Source organism: Aedes albopictus, chromosome 1 (assembly GCF_035046485.1).
Source record: "Aedes albopictus strain Foshan chromosome 1, AalbF5, whole genome shotgun sequence".
NCBI classification, from domain to species: Eukaryota; Metazoa; Arthropoda; class Insecta; order Diptera; family Culicidae; genus Aedes; species Aedes albopictus.
The window spans coordinates 168,307,425-168,328,475 of NC_085136.1; the positions used below are offsets into that span (position 1 = coordinate 168,307,425).

Consider the following 21,051-nt stretch of genomic DNA (forward strand, 5'->3'; position numbering starts at 1 on the left):
GGCGCATGATCCTTTACGTCGATTGATGGTGAACTGGGAAGGTGGGCGTAGCCGAAGGAGACGCACGATGCTTGACGCCGTTTGACACGGCGGGTGAACTGGTGGACGCTCTAGGCACGCACTGCTTCACATCTCACGGGACGGACACACAACTCACGTGACGTCGAATGATATTCGGGAAATCGCTTGATTTGTTTTCGGTGATCACCTATGCGCTGCACAATGTGGTCAGTTTTAGCTGGGCTGGCGCGATGGCGCCGTTGAATGCTAGCGACCAGGGGCTGATGTGAGATTCGACGGTGCAGCGGAGAATCACTTACAAGAGCATGCGCTAGCTCCCACTTGCTCAGGGCGATTCTTGAGCCGCTACGGGGAGAGAGTGTCCTTCATGACATGGAGTTCATGTTACTGCGTACTGTCAAGCTTAGAAAATTAAAGTTACATTATAAATAATGCATTATAAGGTTCTAATTCACAATTCCCACAGAATGAGATCATTTATTTGCACGACAACACCACAGGAGATAATATCACGTTAGCTGATTGCAGTACAAATGCGAGAAATCTCCCTTTTTCCCCTATCGGCAACCCGGGGACGCGGCCTGTTGGATTTCGAAAGCCTCGGAGAATATTACAAACCTGCAATGGAATTCCCGAACACTAGCCCACATTACCCATATTACCCATTTAGGGGTCTCAGTTTATAATATTCTCACCGACTTAAAATTTTATTTTCCCGGTACATAAGTGTCCGATGTATCATACAACAGCTTGATCAGTATAACTATATTAGATGACTTGAAGATCTAATTTTTAGAGAACTGTTAGCAATTGCTTATACGTTCAGCTATTCCAATCACTACTGCAAAGCACATCGGCCACATGCCCAAAATCAAAGCTTCCTGGAAGATATAATCCAAGCCCAGGGTTAAAGAGTGCCCTGAAGAATTGCCATGAAAAAATTAAAAGATATTTCCGAAAGTGTTACTGTAACATGAACTATAGACAACCCCCACTATAGCCCAACCTCTCTACAAACTACTATATTGTCATTGACAGATAACCATTAATAAAGTTAACCACACATGGTGTCAGAAGTGGCTGGCGCGTTGCATCGTCGGAAAATATTAAAAAATCGGGTTATTCGCGTTGAAAATTGCGTCGGTAAACCGCGGAGACTACGAAAAACAAAACGGTCGTTATAAATATCGCGAAAACACGGTGAATATCGATCCGCCGTAGCAATAATGACGGCAAATCAAACCGCGCAGTCTACAGCAGCTGCTGCTGCATTGTTTAACCCCGTTCAAAGCTTCTCTGCACAGCCTCCGGAGCGAATCAATATCCGGAATCAAATGGATAAGGCTAGAATCTGGAAGGATTGGCTGCAGCAATACGAATGGTTTGAACAAGCGTCTGGAATCAAGCAGCTGCCGAAAGAGCGTCAAGTTGGAATCCTCATGAACAGTTTGGGACCTGACGTTCTAGGAACGTACACTGGATTTCAACTCACGACAGTGCAAAAAAAAAAACGATCCGGATGTTTTGAAGCAAAAGTTTAGCGAAGCATACAACCCAACTGCCAATCCAACGTACAGCACTTATGTTTTCCTTAAAACAGACCAGGAGCCAGAGGAAAGTTTCGATAGTTTCCTTATCAAACTAAGGCAAGCAGTTGTGGATTGTGATTTTAACTCGGTACATGACGGAATGTCTACGGAAGATCGGCTGCTGAAGGATAAAATTGTCCTTGGGTTCCGGAGCCAAAAAGTTCGGGAGAAACTTCTAAGCGATCCGAAACTGACACTTGACAAAGCGATTCAGTTATGCAGATCCAGTGAGCAGACTACTGAGACACTAAACCAGATGGGCTCTGACGCCAAGAACTGCGATGCTGTTCGAGAGAAAGAGGACCAAATGTTCAAGTGTCGTCGCTGTGGAACTAGGCATAGGCGAAATAATTGCCCAGCCTTCATGAAGTTGTGCTCAACTTGCAACAAGACCGGACACGTACCCGATTGCTGTTTCAAAAAACGCAAGGAGGAATCGACGATTGCCAAGAGGTGCAACCGCTATGAGAAGAAAACAGCAGCAGTATTGACCGAATCCGAATCGTCTGATGACCTTCGTGAAGAACTTGTTGATCTGCATTTACACACGGTGACAGAAGAGGACACAGAAAAAGGTGATTGGTACGAGGACGTCATCGTTGGAACGACGAAACTCAAATTCAAGTTGGACTGTGGTGCTCAGTGTAACGTTCTGCCCCTAAAGATAGCACGGAACATGAACATCGATCTGAACAAGTCGTCCACTAAGTACATTGTCTCCTACAATGGCCAGGGGAACCGAGTTGAAGGAGAGTTTTCGATGCCAAGCAAGGTAAAAGGAAAACAAGCTTCCCTCACCTACAAAGTTGTGGATCTCGACGTCGTTCCAGTACTGGGTCGAAAAAGCTGTGTACGAATGGATTTGATCAGGCGTGTGCAGTCAATAGTAGAGGAAAACGAAATTTTCCAGGGCCTGGGTTGCTTCAAGGGATTTGAGTATAAACTAGACTTCAAATCGGACGCAAAGTTTGAGATCCGTCCAGCTCGTGTAATCCCGCACAAGATTCGTGAGGAAGTAAAATCGGAGTTGGACAACATGGTTAAGCTAGGCGTGATCAAGAAGCAAGAAGAACCAACCCCAGTCGTGAGCAACCTAGTAGTAGTTAGGAAAAATAAGAAGATTCGTTTGTGCTTGGATCCCACGGACGTGAACAGCAATATTCTTCGGCGTCACTACCCTTTGAGAACGGTTGAGGAGATAGCCGCGAGAATCGGGAAGGCTACCTGGTTCACGATCCTCGACAGTAAAAAGGGATTTTGGCAGGTGAAGGCGGATGAATCTTCACAGAAGTATCTAACATTCGCCACACCCTGGGGAAGATTCTCGTGCCTTCGTCTTCCGTTTGGCCTCGCCTCTGCTCCAGAGGTATTCCAAAACCTCCTCTCCACACTGCTTGAGGGAATTGCGAACGTTGAAGTGTCGATGGATGATATTTTGATCTACGCGGATAGTGAGGAGCAGCTAACGGACATCACAGCGAAAGTCATCAGCCGCCTGCGTCATGCCGGCTTGAAGTTAAACCGTGAAAAGTGTCAATTTGGAATGCGGTCGGTGAAGTTCCTGGGACATATTGTGTCGAGTGACGGATTGAAGCCAGATGATGAGAAAGTTGCTGCCATTCGCCGACTCAAAGTTCCGGAAAACAAAAAACAACTACAACGCCTACTTGGTATGGTAACATACCTGTCGAAATTTATCACTAATCTGTCCAACATTACAGCTCCCCTCCGACAACTGCTTCAAAAAGATGTTGCTTGGTGCTGGGAATTGGAGCAGCAAAGTGCCTTCGAAAAAATCAAGTCACTACTGTCCAACCTTCCGGTATTGAAGTTCTATGACGTGAACAAGAAAAACGTCCTATCTGTCGACTGCAGCGCACATTCGATGGGGGCGGTATTGATGCAAGATGGTCACCCGGTTGCCTACGCATCAAAGGCACTGAATCCAGCACAGCAGAACTATCCACAGATAGAAAAGAAGGCGTTTGCAATCAGATTCGGGTGCCAGAAATTTCACTCGTACATTTTCGGAAGACCTGTGGCAGTAGAAACGGACCACAAGCCTCTTGAATCCATTTTCAAAAAACCTCTGGACAATGCGCCGCCGAGATTGAAGCGTATTATTCTGGACGTGCAGCCGTACGCACCGGACGTAGTGTATGTCATTCGCCAGGAGCCGAATGAAGACGAATTGGAGGTGCACATCGTGATGTATGTAACGCAGTCATGGATGAACCAAATTGTTGCTGAAACGGAGAAGTCGGATGTGATGAAGAAATTGATTCGAGTGATCAAAGAGGGGTGGCCAGAGAAGATCAGCAAGCTGGATACGGCCATTCAAACATTCTGGAATTTTCGTGATGAGTTGTCTACGTATTCTGGTGTTGTCTACAAAGGAGAACGAATCATGATTCCTGAATCTCTGCGACGAACTGTGTTAGGTATGGTACACCCCAAGTAACACACTTGTCACCGAAGAGTCACGGCGGCGCAGGTTTTTGTTGCGCAGAAGTCACTGTGACTTACTTCTAACAAATAAACACTTACTTGCTAGAAGTAAGTCACTGTGACTTTTGCGCAACATAAACCTGCGCCGCCGTGACTCTTCGGTGACAAGTGTGTTACTTGGGACGCTGGACACTTCGGTATTCAATCATGCATCAGACGTGCAAAGCAGCTTCTGTTTTGGCCTGGAATGAGCCAAGATATTCAACGATTCGTCGACGAATGTGGAGCCTGTCAACGGTTCAGCCATAGCAATGTCAAGGAGCCGATGATAGTGAAGAGAATTCCTGAGTACTCATTCCAGATTGTTGCGTCTGATGTTTTCCACTTCAACGGAGCGAACTACGTGGTCATTATCGACAGTTATTCGAATTGGATCGATTTCAAGAAGCTTCGAACTATGGAGTCGTCTGAAGTGATTGAGCATCTCCAAACATGGTTTGCAGTATTTGGTGTCCCCGAAGAGTTCCACAGTGACAATGCAAAGCAATACACGTCTCAGCTGTTTCGAAAGTTCGCAGATCAGTGGAAGTTCAATCACGTTACCTCAAGTCCATATTATCCGCAAAGTAATGGATTGAGCGAGCGAGCGGTACAAAATGCTAAAAACATACTCAAGAAATGTAGTGTAGACGGTAGTTCGATTCAACTGGGCCTGCTGAACTATCGTAACATTCCAAGAAGCGAGGAGCTTAAATCGCCGAACGAGAGGATGATGAGTCGTATAACCAAGGCTCCTCTTCCAATGGTCGAGATGAAGCTTAAGCCAACGATCGTCGAGAACGTGCAGCAGTCTCTGGAAGCCGTACGTAACAAGCAAAAGGGTTACTATGACAAAATGGCACGTAGTCGTCAAGAAATAGAAGTCAACAATCCAGTACTCTACCAAAATCAGTTGACCAAAACCTGGGAGTCTGCACGTGTTATTGCCAAAACAGAACTGCCGAGATCAGTCATAGTTGAAACGCGGAACGGAGACGTCCTTCGCCGAAACACACGACATTTGAGAAAATCGTCTACGATGATTCTGGACCCGGCTGAAGCAGTATCCGACTTTCCTGAAGAACGAATCCCGAACACTTCAGTAATTGAACCAACATCTGCACTGCGTACACCTACACAATAGTGTGGGTCATCGGAACCGTTTTCTCAGATCAAAGCTTTTTTGGTTCCGTTTCGGGTCCTGAGTATCTGTGCAAAATTTGAGCACGATCGGTAGCGTCTACACTTTGCGCATTGCAATTGAAATTTGTATGAGATTTTGTATGGGAAAACATACTTTTTTGCATTTTAGCCATAAGTTGAAAAAGTTTCTCTGAAACTTTTTAACCGATACCGTAAAATGATAGCCTAGGATGTTCTGAAAAACTTTGTTGAAGACCGCAAAGCGATCCGATGCTTGTGAATATAGTTATAACTAACGAACTGCATGCATGTGTTTATGTTTTAACATGTAAAGGAATAACAATAGCAACAAAATCATGCTGTTTCGCCAAGCAATGCCAACGCTACAACTTTTTTCATAAGCATCAGATCACTTCGCGGTCTTCGACAAAGTTTTTCAAGACACCCTAGGCTATGTTTTCACTTTATCGGTTACACTGTTTTAGAAAAATTCGAGCTTGTTATGAGAGAAATGCAAAAAAGTGTGTTTTCCCATGTAAAACCCCATACAAACTTCAAACGCGATGCGCAAAACGTAGACAAAACCGATCGTGACCAAATTTTGCACACTTATTTGGGTCCTGAAATGGGATCAAAAAAGCTTTGATCTGATGGGATACCATTGAAATTTTCATTTATCCATATAAACGATGACCCACTCTACTACACAATCTTTTGGGGAGTCTTCAGTCGAAAGGAACACATCTACGCAGCCAATTCTACCAGAAGGCACGGTGCAACAGTACGTGACAAGGGCAGGAAGAACAGTTAAACCGATTGTTAAAATGGATTTGTAATTTTATTTTTTTTTATTTTTGAGGGGGAGATGTAACATGAACTATAGACAACCCCCACTATAGCCCAACCTCTCTACAAACTACTACATTGTCATTGACAGATAACCATTAATAAAGTTAACCACACAGTTACCATAGACATTCCCTAATAGTAATTCGAAATAATAGACGAAAAATAACAAAATTAAAACATTAAATAAAACCTGAATGAGTTCTCAAATGAAATGAAAAATGGTTTTGCAAAGGTGTGCTGAATTTGCCAAAAACAATGCTGAATCAGTTTTCAAAGGAATTGTTGAAAAATTCCAATGCAACTCCTGGAAAGCTTCATGTCAATTGTCAGGGAAATTTACATAGGTGTTTCCAATGAAAATTATTGAAAACCTTCTGAAAAATTCGAAAGCTTGTATTCTTTTGGCAAATCTTCTGAAGCTAGTAATCTTTTAAATGATTCTGTACGTGAGATATACTTCACATAGAACAAACTCGTAGCTCTTTACAAAACTAAAGCAAAATAGTGAGAGAATCTTACACATAATTGTTTTCTTTAAAAAAGTTTTCGGTCGTCTCAGAGACTTTTCCAAAGCGGTAGTCTTGAAAGTGGTCCAAAATGCGAGATATATGGCGCTTAGACTAAACTGGAGGCTGCTAAGATCACTAGCGCCACGTAGTGGGCAAGATCCGAAATGAAGTGTTTTCTAGAAGAAAGCTTTTACTCTTCTGAACAAATTTGTTGAAGAGAGTATACTTCGAAGTGGTTCAGAACGCGAGATATATTACGCTTGAATCAAACTGAACACCCTTCTTTGCAACTTTATTTAAAACAGTATCCTTCTAAGCGGTCCAGATCGTGAGATATGCAACGCCCTGACACTGAGCTCATTACAGCAGCGCTAAGGCCACGTAGTAAGTGATTCTCTTACTAAATTACTTTCTACAAGAAAACTTTTATGCTTCTGAGCAACTTTGCCGAAGTTAGATTTATTCTGGTTGGTCCATAATGCGAGATTTACAACGTTTAGACTAAATTTGTAGCTTCTAAGAATCCTAGCGCCATGCAGTGATTCTTGAACTAAATTGTTTTTTTTCGCGAAAGCTCTTAGTCTCCTGAGCAACTTTGCCGAAGACATTATCCTTCTAAGTCGTCCAGAACGCGAGATATATGTACATTGTACAACGTTTAGACTAACCTGGGAGCTCCCAAGAATACTAGCGCCACACAGTGAGTGATTCTCAAACTACATTGTGAAAGCTCTTAGTTTTCTGATCAACTTTGCCGACGAGTATCCTTCCAAGTGGTCCAGAACGCGAGATACAGTGTCGGACAAAACAATAAGACCACCGGCCCTATTTCATCCAAAATGGTCAAGTTTGACGATATGGTACTCGATTTCTAGCGGCTGCCAAAATTTCAGCCAAAAAATTTTGGCAGCCGACTTGGAATTTCTCTGTTCACCACTTCCAAAGTTTCAGATATACGGTGCGATAAAACAATAACACCAGATTTTTATGATGGTTATTTTTTTTTGCTAGGTTTCCAGCTGCACTCTGAATAGAGTTGAAACCTCTACACTAGACCCGAAGATAGAAAAGAGTACGTAATCTTTCAGAAGCAGTTTGCCAGCCGTACGCGGAAAATGATATCCATTAAGACACTGTTGCAACTGACTCAGAAAGTTACGGTAGGAGATTGGAAAGTTTTCAATTGGTCAGTCAGTCAGGATTTGCCTATGTAGTGTTATGGTCACACGGTTTGTGTTTGTCTTCTTGTTTGATTTTGTGGTATGGTTCAATATGTTTTACTTCTCGTTAAACCAGTTGTCGTATGTTTGTTTTTTTCATCGAATCAATCGAACCCTGTATGTTATAATACAGTCGATCCTCTGTCAAATTGTTGTCTTGATTTCACTAATCGTTTTCTATTTCTCTGTGTTCATCTCTTGTGTCATTAAATTGTCATCTGTCCAAAACCCACAGAAACATGTAACTGAACTTCTGATATTTTTCTGTTGGTTTCATAATACCATCTAAGAGATAAACAAAAATACGCCAAGTTGATTGCAATAAAATTTTAAAATAATAAAGATTTCATGTCAACTTTCATCCCGCTACAAATACTATGAAAAATATTCAAATTCGTTCAATTGTCCTATCGGCCCTACCTAGATAAACCATATCATTTTCTCAAGCGTAGCCTAGAAATGTCAACCTAGTCATACAAAAGTAACGTTGTTCAGTTTATAAAAAGCTGTCAGTTTTTTTGTCCAAAATGTCACGTCGAACGCATTGACGTCAACAATGCGTTTAAGGTGAAGATATGACGAAGCCACAGGCAAAATATTGAAGAGCACAAATCTGAAGAACCACGTGTCGGTTTACGCTGAAAAGTTGATCGATTGGTTACCCGCTGGTGGTGATCAATCGATCAACTTTTCAGAGCAAACCGTCCAATGGTTCTTCAGATTTGTGCTTTTGAAAATTTTGCCTGTGGCTTCGTCATATATTCACCTTAAGTGTTCGCACGTTAGCTTTGAATCTATCAGAACAATTAAGTGCTGAAAATCTCCTTCCCACTATTGATTCTTCGGTCGATTTTAATTGCTTCATTTAACCCGTAGGCTACGGGGCTTACAACAAAATTTCAAACCGCTGCCAAAGACGCAAACATCAATATTTTCCAATGAAATTTTGAGGTTCACTTCACTATTAGTTGTAGTTTCAATATGCTGGGAGCCACAAAAATTGGAGCCACGAGGACAGTTTTATTCCGGTGGACGTCTGGGTCAGAAGGGGTAAAAATTGCATAACCTTCCTTTTAGCAAGCCCCCATTACTTGGAATTCAAATGAATTCATTTGAAAAGTTTTTAGTTCTATGTATTATTGTATATTACGTCAGGCCTGGGGGTTAAGAAGTAGATAGATAGGTGGTGTAGAACTTTTTCCAGGCCTCCAAAATATTTTCAATTTTGAGTCTGATTTCTGCGCGCTTGTAAAAGATTTTAAGGCACGCAAGAAGTAGATTTTTCTATCCTAGGCTAGATCTTACGCATATTGAATTAATCTATAAGTAAAACTTGATGGTAGCATACTGTTTCCGTTAGAAAAATCATGTTTTTCACGAAAGTAACACGATTTCCCAAGAAATTGCCTACTTTTAGGCGTTTAATGTTTCACAAAAGGTACCGCATGTATCGCCTAAAAGTAGGCAATTTCCTGTACAATCGTGTTACTTTCTTGAAAAACATGATTTTTCTAGCAAAAACAGTGTGCTACCATCAAGTTTTACTTATAGTTAAATTCAATATGCTTAAGACCCAGCTTAGAACAGAAAAATATACTTCTTGCGTGCCTTAAAATCTTTTACAAGCGCATAGAAATCAGACTCAAAATTGAAAATATTTTGGAGGCCTGGATAAAGTTCTACACTACCAATATACTTCTTAACCCCCAGGCCTGACGTAATATACAATAATACATAGAACCAACAACTTTTCAGATGAATTCATTTGAATTTCAACTATTGGGGCTGTGCCGACAACACCCCTCGGTGAAGCGGCGCCGCGAACGCTATTTTACAGAAGGCCGTACCTGAACGGTCTGTCATGCATGTCATCGTGACAGAAGGAGGACAGCTGGCATTGTGACAGTCAAAAAGGCCATCTGCAAGTCATCGTTGCTTCAACCCGATACTGTAACAGTCTCAAATTCTAAAATTTAGTTATTACTCCATCTAATATAACATTTGTTGGTCTAAAGCTAGTAGCCTGAATTAAAATCATACTAGTTTTCCAGACGTAGGTATAAAATAATATCGATTGAACTTAAAACTAATAAAAATGTTATGTTTACAGTAAACTTATAAAACCTAGGGTATCTGATACGATTTCTCTAAACATTGTAGAAAGTTCACTAAAATCGTGAGTAATAATGTGTACCTTTAATCGAATATTATAAATAATAAAGAATTCAAATATTGCAGCTTGAAGCTGACACGATCCAGAAAAGACGTTTGCTATCGAGTTTTAGTGTGACGATATCCCACTCCAACAAAAATCTTCAAGGATTTTATAGTTCTCGGGTGTCGGAATGGAGAAACATCAGAAACCCAGCGGTTACAGTTGCAAATCCTGCACAAGACCTGACGCCGAGGAAGAAAAGTGGGTCGCTTGTGACGGATGTAAGCTCTGGGAGCACTTCGACTGCGCAGGGGTGGACGAGTCGGTGCAGAATCGGCCCTACCACTGCAAAAAATGCATTGCGGAAGCTGTACCCGTAGCGTCATCATCTCGTGGTCTGAAACCACCACCATCCGAAGGTAGGTCGCTACGATCAACAACGGCCAGGTCGGGCCTGAAACCTCTCAATAGGGTGACCCAATTGGCATCGAATTTTTCTCGAAGTGCTAACAGCACGACTTCGAGTATCCGTGCCGCTCATCTACAGGCGCAAATGAAGCTGGTCGAGGAAGAGCAAGTACTGAAGGAGCAGGAACTGGACGCCCAGGAAACGATGAGAAAGAAGGAACTGGAGGAAGAAGAACGCCAACTTGAGGAAAGAAAGGCGCTTCTGGAAGCAGAAGCAAAGCTGCGACAGCGAAAACTTCGTGAGGAAAAAGAGTACCAGAGAAAGCAGCAGATGATCAGGAAAGAATCTATGGAGAAGAAGAACAGCATTGCCCGACAGTTGAGTGAATGTAGTAGTAGATGCGAATCGATTCCTGATCCCGAAAAGCGAGTGTCCCAGTGGCTACAACAATGTGATGATTCTCTACGGAATAACCCAGACGATGCAGCACTTGACGGAGCGAACCCACTACATCCGAATCAATCAGGAGCAGATATCATCCTGGAACGACAGATTTCACGAATCTCTCTGGAAGCCACAGACCACCATGGACCTGTAACCGACCAGAAATGCCCGGACCCTAATGTAGGACAGGAAGCACGACCACAGAGACACGCCAATTGTGAGAATCCAGCAAGTGTACAATTCGATCTACCAAGCAATATCTTCGATCGCTTCGATCGTTCGATGCATCCGTATTCCGATACCGTCCGGCGACCAGTACCTCAACGAGAACCGGAAACACAACCGTCACGGAACTCTAACCAGCCACGTCAACTGTCTCCATTTGCGTTGCCACAACCAAGTATAACTCCAGCAGCTGTAGCATTTCCCGCGGCCCTTAGTGCGAGCCAACTAGCAGCTAGGCAAGTGATGGGAAAAGATTTGCCTAACTTCTCCGGCAATCCCGAAGATTGGCCAATCTTTATATCAAGTTTTGAGCAATCGACAGCAGCGTGTGGGTATACTGATGCCGAAAATTTAATTCGATTGCAGCGATGCTTGAAAGGACACGCGCACGAGTCCGTGCGCAGTAGACTTCTTCTTCCCGCGAGCGTTCCACAAGTTCTCAAGACCCTGCATACACTCTATGGTAGACCAGAACTACTGATACGAACTCTTATCGAGAAGGTACATCGTACTCCAGCCCCTAGGCATGACCGACTCGAGACTGTAATAGAGTTTGGTCTAGTGGTACAGAATCTCGTAGACCACTTGAAGGCGGCGAAGCAGTACGCACACTTGTCCAACCCTGTACTGATGCAGGAGTTAGTCGAAAAACTTCCTGGTTCGCTGAAAATGGACTGGGCAATCTACAAAAGCAAGCAGCCGTATGCCACTCTGGCAACGTTCGGAGACTTTATGACAGGATTAGTTGATGCAGCTAGTCAGGTGACATTCGAGCTTCCGAGTTCAACGCAAAACTTAAGGAGCGAGCAGCGACGATCGAAGGAGAAGAGTACGTTGCACACCCACTCTTTGATGCCATCTCAATTTGAACCGTTAAATCCGCCGTCTAGCCAAAGCAAATCAGGTAAGCGATGCGTGGCATGTGAACGAGAGGGGCATCGGGTTGCAGATTGTCATCGGTTTAAGGCTCTAAACATCGAGGAACGACGAAAAGTCGTTCAGCAGAATGGACTGTGCGAGACATGTTTGAACGGCCACGGCAAATGGCCGTGTAAGTCTTGGCAAGGATGCGGAATTCAGGGTTGTCGCGAAAAACACCATACACTTCTACATCCCCTTTCTTCCCAATCTACCTCGAACGTTTCCATCAATCATCTTATGCATTATAGTGGTGTCTCTCCTATGTTTCGGGTGCTTCCGGTAGTACTCTACGCGCAGAACAGAAAGGAAGTCGTTTTTGCATTCGTTGATGAGGGTTCGTCCAATACATTTGTTGAAGAGACCGTCGCGGACCGCCTGGGTGTATCCGGGCCTGTGGAACCATTAACTCTGGAGTGGACGGGCAAGGTAACACGAGAGGAACGTAGATCACAACGCGTGCAGCTAGACATTTCTGGAGAGGATAGTTCAAGCCGCCACAAGCTGCGTGAAGTTAGGACAGTAGGTTGCCTAGTATTACCTGTACAAACAATGAAGTACAGCGAACTCTGCCGTCGATATCCTCATTTGCGTGGACTACCTCTGAAGGATTATGAGCTGATCCAACCGAAACTATTGATTGGATTGGATAATCTTCGACTAGTTGTTCCCCTTAAAGTGCGAGAAGGTGGAATTGCCGACCCGATAGCAGCGAAGTGTCGACTTGGTTGGAGTATATACGGATGCTTGGCAGGTTCCCCGTCACCGCGTGCCGTTGTTCATTTTCATGTCGCTGCACCTGAAGATAAGGATCGTTTGCTGAACGAACAGCTTCGTGACTATTTTGCGCTGGAGGACACTGGAATAAGTTATCAGTCAGAATTGTTGGAGTCTGATGACGAAATGCGAGCGAGAACTATATTGCAACAAACGACGAAACGTACGCAGAGCGGATTCGAAACCGGGCTACTGTGGCGGAACGACGACCCAGATTTTCCGGATAGCTATCCAATGGCTGTCCATCGATTGAAGGCTTTAGAGCGAAAATTGGCAAAAGACACATTCCTACTTGATCGAGTTCGTGAGCAGATTGACGAGTATGTGCAAAAGGGCTATGCTCATAAAGCAACTGAATCGGAATTGAAGAGCGTGGATCCCAAACGAGTATGGTTTTTGCCGTTAGGAGTTGTCGTTCACCCCAAGAAACCAAACAAGATACGGCTGGTGTGGGATGCAGCAGCAACGGTGAATGGAGTCTCCTTTAATTCTAAACTGCTGAAAGGACCAGACCTTCTAACACCACTCCCAGCAGTTCTTAACCGTTTTCGCCAATATCCAGTAGCTGTCTGCGGTGACATCAAAGAGATGTTTCACCAGCTCTTGATACGTGAACAGGATCGTACGGCACAGTGTTTTCTATGGCGAAGAAGTCCCGTAGACCCAATACAAATCTACGTTATGGATGTAGCAACATTCGGAGCAACATGCTCACCGGCTTCTGCGCAATATGTAAAAAAACTTGAACGCGCAGGAGTTTGCCGAACTTTATCCACGTGGGGCCAATGCAATAATAAAAAACCACTATGTCGATGACTATTTGGATAGTTTTACGACCGTCGAGGAAGCTACCAACGTAGTAAAGGAAGTAACGTTGATCCACTCGTTTGGAGGTTTTGAAATACGTGGTTTTCGCTCGAACTCAACTGAACTTCTCCGAAAGCTAGGCCAAAATGTAGCGGATGAACCGAAGAATCTGATGCTGGAGAGAAACTCTATAGGCGAATCGGTACTCGGGATGACTTGGGACCCCAAAGATGACAGCTTCTCCTACGCCTTCCATTTACGGGACAACTTGCGCTCAATACTTGACGTAGCGTACGTACCTACCAAGCGAGAAGTTTTAAAAGTCGTGATGAGCCTCTTCGATCCACTCGGACTTGTCTCACATTTTCTTGTCCACGGGAAGGTGATCATTCAGGGCACGTGGGCTGCTGGAACAGGCTGGGATGAGCCAATTACCGAGGATCTTAACCAAAAATGGCGTCAATGGGTATCGCTTTTTCCGAAGCTTGATGAGCTAAAGATACCACGGTGTTACTTCTCGCTATTCCCACCTAGCCTTGACGATCTACAAGTTCACACATTCGTCGACGCTAGCGACATTGCTTACACTTGTGTGGTATACTTTCGACTAGTCTATGATGGTCATATCCAAATTGCTTTGGTAGGCGCCAAAACCAAAGTAGCGCCTCTAAAGACTTTGTCAACGCCGCGGCTTGAACTTAAAGCAGCAGTTCTTGGAGTACGATTCGCAGCCGCTATTCTCGAATATCACTCGTTTCCTATATCCCAGAGATTCTTCTGGAGCGACTCCACCACGGTACTGGCCTGGATCCGTTCCGATCATAGGAGATGCCATAAGTTTGTCTCTGTACGAGTTGGCGAAATATTAACCCTGAGTGAGCCACAGGAATGGAGATGGGTGCAATCCAACCTGAATGTTTCCGACGATGCAACAAAATGGAAGAACGGTCCAAATCTCGACTATAATAGCCTCTGGTTCACTGGACCCAGATTCCTACGTCTGGACAAAGCGTGCTGGCCTGAGCAGCAAAGCATCACAACGACACACGAGGAGATTCGACGTATTCATACACACCGGCATCGTGAACCCGTTGTAGATTATAACCCGTTGTAGAAATAACCAAAAAATTGTAATTATATATAAGGTTTAAAATTTGAATAAAGAGATGAGTTGTAGTTTTAACAGGGAAGGTTTTAGTCGTCTTCTTAGTCGGATGACAAACTCGCCTTGACCACTCGGGACAACACGTGCATTTGGTGACAGCGGTGGGATTCGAACCCACGCCATTTCTGACTGGTGTTATAACTACCGGAGTATAACATAATAAAACATGTGACTCATATAAGGAAGCATTCTAGCCGCTTCCAATTAGATACTAAGTAAGAGACGCGAGCTTTCTCTCTCGCGCTTTAATTTCGCGTTTCGAAGTACTAGAATGTTGGTACTTTAGTAAAGAGAGCGAGAGCGGAGAATGTGACGCTAGGCGCTTAAGTTAAGTTAAGTGGGGGGAGAAAAATAACCAAAAAATTGTAATTATATATAAGGTTTAAAATTTGAATAAAGAGATGAGTTGTAGTTTTAACAGGGAAGGTTTTAGTCGTCTTCTTAGTCGGATGACAAATTCGCCTTGACCACTCGGGACAACACGTGCATTTGGTGACAGCGGTGGGATATGTTCCCCATTTGGGGGGAACATGCCCGCCAAGTTTGTGACAAATTAGTGTTAAATTGTGGTGACGATCAGCAATTTAGTCGACGGGACTTCGAGCGGATGGCGATCGATAAACGGAATAGAGTGAGCATTATTAGCTGGCCAGCGTTGGATGAGGCGCCCAGGGGAAAAATTACCGTGCATTTGGTGACAGCGCAAAAGCGCTAAACAAGTGCAGGCACGCCGTTTGTGATTGGAAAGTGAAAAAGAATAAAAACCTATTGAAGTATCTAAGACCCAGCTGGTTACTACAGAAGAAATCGTGTAAGTGTTGCGCAGAAAACTATTAGGCGAAGCGCGAAGAAAATAGTGCAAGTACGCCGTTAACTGATATGGTGAAACTTGTTAAGTGAAAAAGTGAAAAAAAGAGGCCGTACTACTTACTACAAAAAAAAAAACTATTAGGTACCAGAATAAAGAAACGGTACGAATCTTTCAGTTGAGTGGAAGAAAACGTGGCAACCGGCAAAATGGAAAATATTACAACAGCTGCAATACTGTAAGTACAAACCTTTTTCTCTCTCTTCTTTTTACATGGGATTTTAACAAATTATGCAGTAAGCATGATTTAAAATGAAAACCATTTCTATATCAATTATGTGGTGAAAATTAGTGAAGTGTGGTGAGTGATGGAACGGTCTACCTAATAATCAACATTCAGGGGCATTATTTTATAGCAAATTCTAGTACACATGAATACCCATTGATATGCAAATATTACGATTCTCCTTCACCTTCTCCGTATCGTAACATCCCAGCTGGAACAGAGCCAGCCTCTCAATGAGAATTTCCACAGTTATTTTACTGAACATTTTCGTCACTAATGACCATTTTACATTTGAATAACAATGTGTGGCAGGCACGAAGACTCTCTATGCTTAAAAGCAATCAAGTAAAATTCTATTAGGAAAAGACCCTTGGCAATTTGTTATAATCCTGTGTTTCTAATATACGTTAAAAAAAAAAAAAAGTATATTAAATTGATTTGTTAAAAAAAAAATACATTACTATATGTTAAAAAAGTACAATTTTTCACAAAAGATCATCATGAACAGTCACTAAAACAGGGCCTTCATCTTCTCACACAAAAACTTTGTTTCAAAAAAAAAATCAAAATAACACTTGGTTCCATTCAATTTGGCAATGTGCAATGTAAAGTTCTCAATGTAACAATGTATGTTCTCAAATAAAGAAAAAACAACATTGCTTACCTTATTTTATTCCTCTATGCAGGACTGCAAGTGGTTAAACTCCTACATTAAAAGCATCAACCTAAAACAAACAATCAATTATAATTCAAATAAATTTTATGTATAGAATGATACTTCTCTTTACGTGGGTGGCTACTCCACCACGTCGCATATCATTTACACACTACTAACACTAGATGGTAATGCCGGACAGAAAGCACAGCACACATCATTTTGCTGAAAGGGCAGCTTGGCCGTCGCTCGCTCGCGGTCGCGATTGAAAGTTATCGGAACGGTGGAGAGAAGGCAATAAAATTAAAGCAGGGTTTCAAAATGTGCTATTAATGACATTCCACACGATGCACCATTTATGTCTGAATACAACTTATGGTTTTTGGTGGTCAAAATTTTGTGACCAGCAGTAATTTCATCTGAATATTTTTGGTACCGTAAAACGGGGTAACTATGATAGTTTTTCAGCGAATTTCCTCAATATTTTTCCGTGAAACCGTATTTTCCTTAGTTCAATACTGGGGTTCCAATTATCAATTGCAAGTGGAGAATCACATTTTCATTTTGGAGTAACTTTATTAGTGCCCTGAAAAACACATTAAATCTAAAAAAAAGGGGTAACAGATTGAAATCTTAGGAGCATGAACATAATGGAAAAAGCCGTGTGAAACATATCAGATTGAATTTTAATATCGAAACATGGATTTTTACAAAATTCTACATGTAAAAGTGAGACTTTGGAGTACTGAGTGGAAAACACAGTTAATTTAGCTATCAAAAATCATTATTTATGCGAGAATATAGTTTTCTTTACGGTACTGATAATTTGAAAATTAAAATGGCAGCGTTTTCACAAATAACAGCCCTCCAATGTATTCCACAATTTGATGGGAATCCATATGAATTGGAAGTTTTTATTAGACATATTGAGCTGTTTGCAGAACAATTGGAAGGAGAAGATCATACTCCGCTTCTGAATGTGGTTTATTTGAAATTAACAGGCAAAGCGCTAAAGTTGCTTTCAAAAATTGACGCAAATACTTGGCCCGAAGTAAAACGCAATCTAGAGGATGAGTTTAAATTCGAAAAGAGTGCCGCCACTCTTATGAAGGAAATTGAAACCTTACTACAAAAGGAAAATGAATCGTTCGATGATTACAGCATCAGAGTAGAAGATTTACACAAGTGGGTAGCTAACCAGGGAAGATATGCGACGAGTTCGTTACGCAAACATTTCTTGGGAGGATTACGCGATCGAAGTTTAGCTCATGCTGGGAAATCACAAAGAGAAAAAACACTTCCAGAATTACTAACTTGGCTTAAAAAAGAGATCGATGATGGAAATGAAATCGATGAAATCTTTGCAAGAGTAACAACTTTAGAGTTGTTAGAAACGAAGAAAAATAACAAAATCAATGACAACCAAAATAAATTTCTACCAGTACAAAACCTCCGTTTGCGAAATAACAGGTATTCTAATAGCAATGTTCAAAGTCCGCATAATAAGATAACATACTCAAAAAACGTGATTCCAGGGGGTTCGTACATGTTGTGCGAACACCCCGCACAAATTATTACAGAGAGCGCAACCAAACTAATAACATCAATGGAAAACAGAATTTATTTCGGAATGCAAATTTTGAGAAGAATAGTTTTCAAGAACTACCAGTAAGCATTGTAAATGGAATTAAAAATTGTATGCCGGCCCATGAAAGATTGTACATTGAACATTCAGGCAACAATTTATTTTTACTAAATATTGCATCTGTTGCAAAGCCGAAAACAGTGATAAAATATTTACTTGATTCTGGGTCATGCTTCAACTTATTAAGGTGGGATACTGCTGTTAGAATCGGAGTAGAACACATCAACTATAATGATAAGGAGATACTTCGGGGATTTGCTAATTCCCAAACACGATCGATTGGATCAACGTTAGTTAAACTTAAAATAGGAAACTCTCATTATAATATTAAGTTTTATATTATTAAGAACTTATGTGTTCCAGGCATTATTGGAGCTGATTTTCTGAAGCAAAACACATTGTATGTTGGACCACGGTTCAAATATATTGCTTTAAGAAAAACTGATGAATGTACAAAATTATTAAATATGAATGAAAACTCCCCTCATACTATGAATACATATAATATCGATAAACGTTTAATTAAGTCAGAAAAAGAATGTCAAACCGAATCAGTTAACTACAGCAATGATGTTAGCCAACAACATGGGAAATTAGATTTAGCACACAGGGTGCATGAAAACAATTATAATAACCGCACAAGGATGGTTACAGAAAATAGTGTTTCATTCCAGAATAAATCTCAACAAAGCATAAGAAACGCAACAAATATTTTTAAAGATACCACAATGGGAAATACGAAACATTTTCCACATAACAAGTGCAACGTCGAAGACAAAAGAGATAATGCAAACAACATTAATATAATACATGATCAGAGAACAAATTTTACTGATAAAAATTTCAATGACGACTCCGCAAATTGGGAAGCGAAAGCAGAAGGACAATCTTCAGATCATAATGTTAACAAATATCTCGTAGAAACAACGACGGATATTGATAAAGTTTTCCTCGAAGATTTGGATTTAGACCAAGACCTCAGCTTATTAGATAACAGAAGTCAACCACAAATGGAAGGTAAAAACCGTCTCACAAAATTAGTGGAAACGATTAATTTAACTCATTTAAACAAAGCTAATTTTAACGCAATGGAAGAAATTATGACACATTACAGCGATGTCTTTTATCTGAAAGGAGATCAATTAACGATTACAAATGCAGCAGTACATGAAATTGAGACTACAACTAACGTACCGATTAACAAACGACAGTACAGATTCCCGGAGTCCACAAAGAAGCAAATTAATGCAGAAATTGAGGAAATGCACAGGCAAGGGATTATAAAGCCCAGCAAAAGTCCTTGGAATGCACCAGTTTTGTGTATACCAAAGAAAGATTTAGATTCCGAAGGAAATAAAAAGTATAGAATTGTAGTTGATTTCAGAGCTTTAAATCTAGTCACTAAACCCTTCGTTTACCCAATACCTCTCATCAATGATATCTTAGACAGTTTGGGAGATAGCCAATATTTTTCATCAATCGATTTGAAATCAGGGTTCTATCAAGTCCCCATTAACCCGAAGGATGCTGCTAAAACAGCATTTTCTACCCCAAAAGGACATTTTGAATTCACAAGAATGCCTATGGGACTCAGAAATAGTCCATCAACTTTCCAGAAGTTAATGAACACAGTGTTGTTCGAAATTAAAGATGTAAAAGCTATCGTTTATTTGGACGATATTATTGTCTTTGGCCGTACAATTGAGGAACACAACGAAAATCTCAAAAAAGTATTGGAGGCTCTTCGTAGACATAACTTAAAAGTTGAACCTACAAAATGCCAAATTTTGAAAACAGATTTGAAGTTTTTGGGACATGCCGTAGATAAACACGGAATTCGTCCATTAATGGACAACATAAAAGCTATTAAAGAAATGCCTGTACCGAAAACAGTAAAACAAGTTCGGTCATTTTTAGGAACCGTTAATTTTTACGGAAAATTTATTCCAAGGATAGCTGAGATTCGAAAACCTCTTAACGATTTGTTGAGGAAAAACGTGAAATTTAATTGGACAGAAGAATGTCAACATACATTTGAAAAATTGAAATGTTTTTTAACATCTGACTCTTTATTAGTGAGGCCAAATTACAAAGATACATTTGTTCTTACGACTGATGCGAGTGAATATGCTATAGGAGCAGTTCTCTCAAATGAAAAATCAATCGACAAACCAATTGCCTATGCAAGCAGGGGACTAATTGGAGCTGAACGGAAATATCATACGATTGAAAAGGAATTACTAGCAATCGTATGGGCAGTAAATTATTTTAGGCATTACATTTACAATCAAAAGTTCATTGTATATACCGATCATAGGCCATTAATCTCTTTATGGCATCTCAAGGAGACTTCGCCAACTTTGACAAGATTAAGGTTAAAATTACAAGGTTTAGAATGCGATATTCGATACAAACAAGGGAAAGATAATGTAGTAGCTGATTTCTTATCCAGGCTTCATACAGAAAGCGAACCCGAGGAAAATTCTAATGTTGTTGCTGTCGTGACCAGACAACAAAAACGACAACAGCATGATGAAAAGCAAAGGGAGCAAGTAAATTCTAAGACTACAAATGTTGAACGATTCAATACTTCCAAAGACGTAGTAGATAAACATTCAAACCCCAGGCAAAACTCCAACTGGAATCCACAAAAAAACTAGATAATATTGATTTTGCTATGGATGAACACAAGGGGTCATGCAAAACTGTTCCAAGCGATGAATTCAGGAACGCTTTAAGTGATCAATTGGATATTAAAAGACTTACATTTTCAAGGAACATAATATCAGAGGAAAGTACAGATGCAACATTTTTGATTTTGAATAGCAGGTCAGCACATAAAGAATTAAGTGAATTCGTTGACCTACCACATGGTTTTAAAGATTACTTGAAAGGGAATGTATTTTCAATCCCAAATAAAAAGTTATGGGGAATAATTT

The 21,051-nt window shown here is 41.3% G+C and overlaps 1 protein-coding gene across 2 annotated transcripts; it reads left to right on the forward strand.

Annotated features, from left to right (window-relative positions):
- The first annotated feature begins 9,400 nt into the window (after positions 1-9,400).
- Positions 9,401-13,563, forward strand: LOC134285266 (uncharacterized). 2 transcript variants are annotated; one of them, XM_062845787.1, is made up of 3 exons: positions 9,401-9,871; positions 9,929-9,994; positions 10,057-13,563. In XM_062845787.1, exon 3 carries the CDS (start codon positions 10,164-10,166, stop codon positions 13,560-13,562), a length of 3,399 nt encoding a protein of 1,132 aa, XP_062701771.1. In that variant the 5' UTR covers positions 9,401-9,871; positions 9,929-9,994; positions 10,057-10,163; the 3' UTR covers position 13,563. The 2 variants fall into 2 exon arrangements, with proteins under 2 accessions (XP_062701771.1, XP_062701770.1); XM_062845786.1 differs by having other exon boundaries at positions 9,401-9,994.
- The last annotated feature ends 7,488 nt before the right edge of the window (positions 13,564-21,051 follow it).

Coding starts and splice junctions, on each gene's coding strand:
- LOC134285266 (XM_062845786.1), top strand. CDS start 10,164: ATGGAGAAACATCAGAAACCCAGCGGTTACAGTTGCAAATCCTGCACA.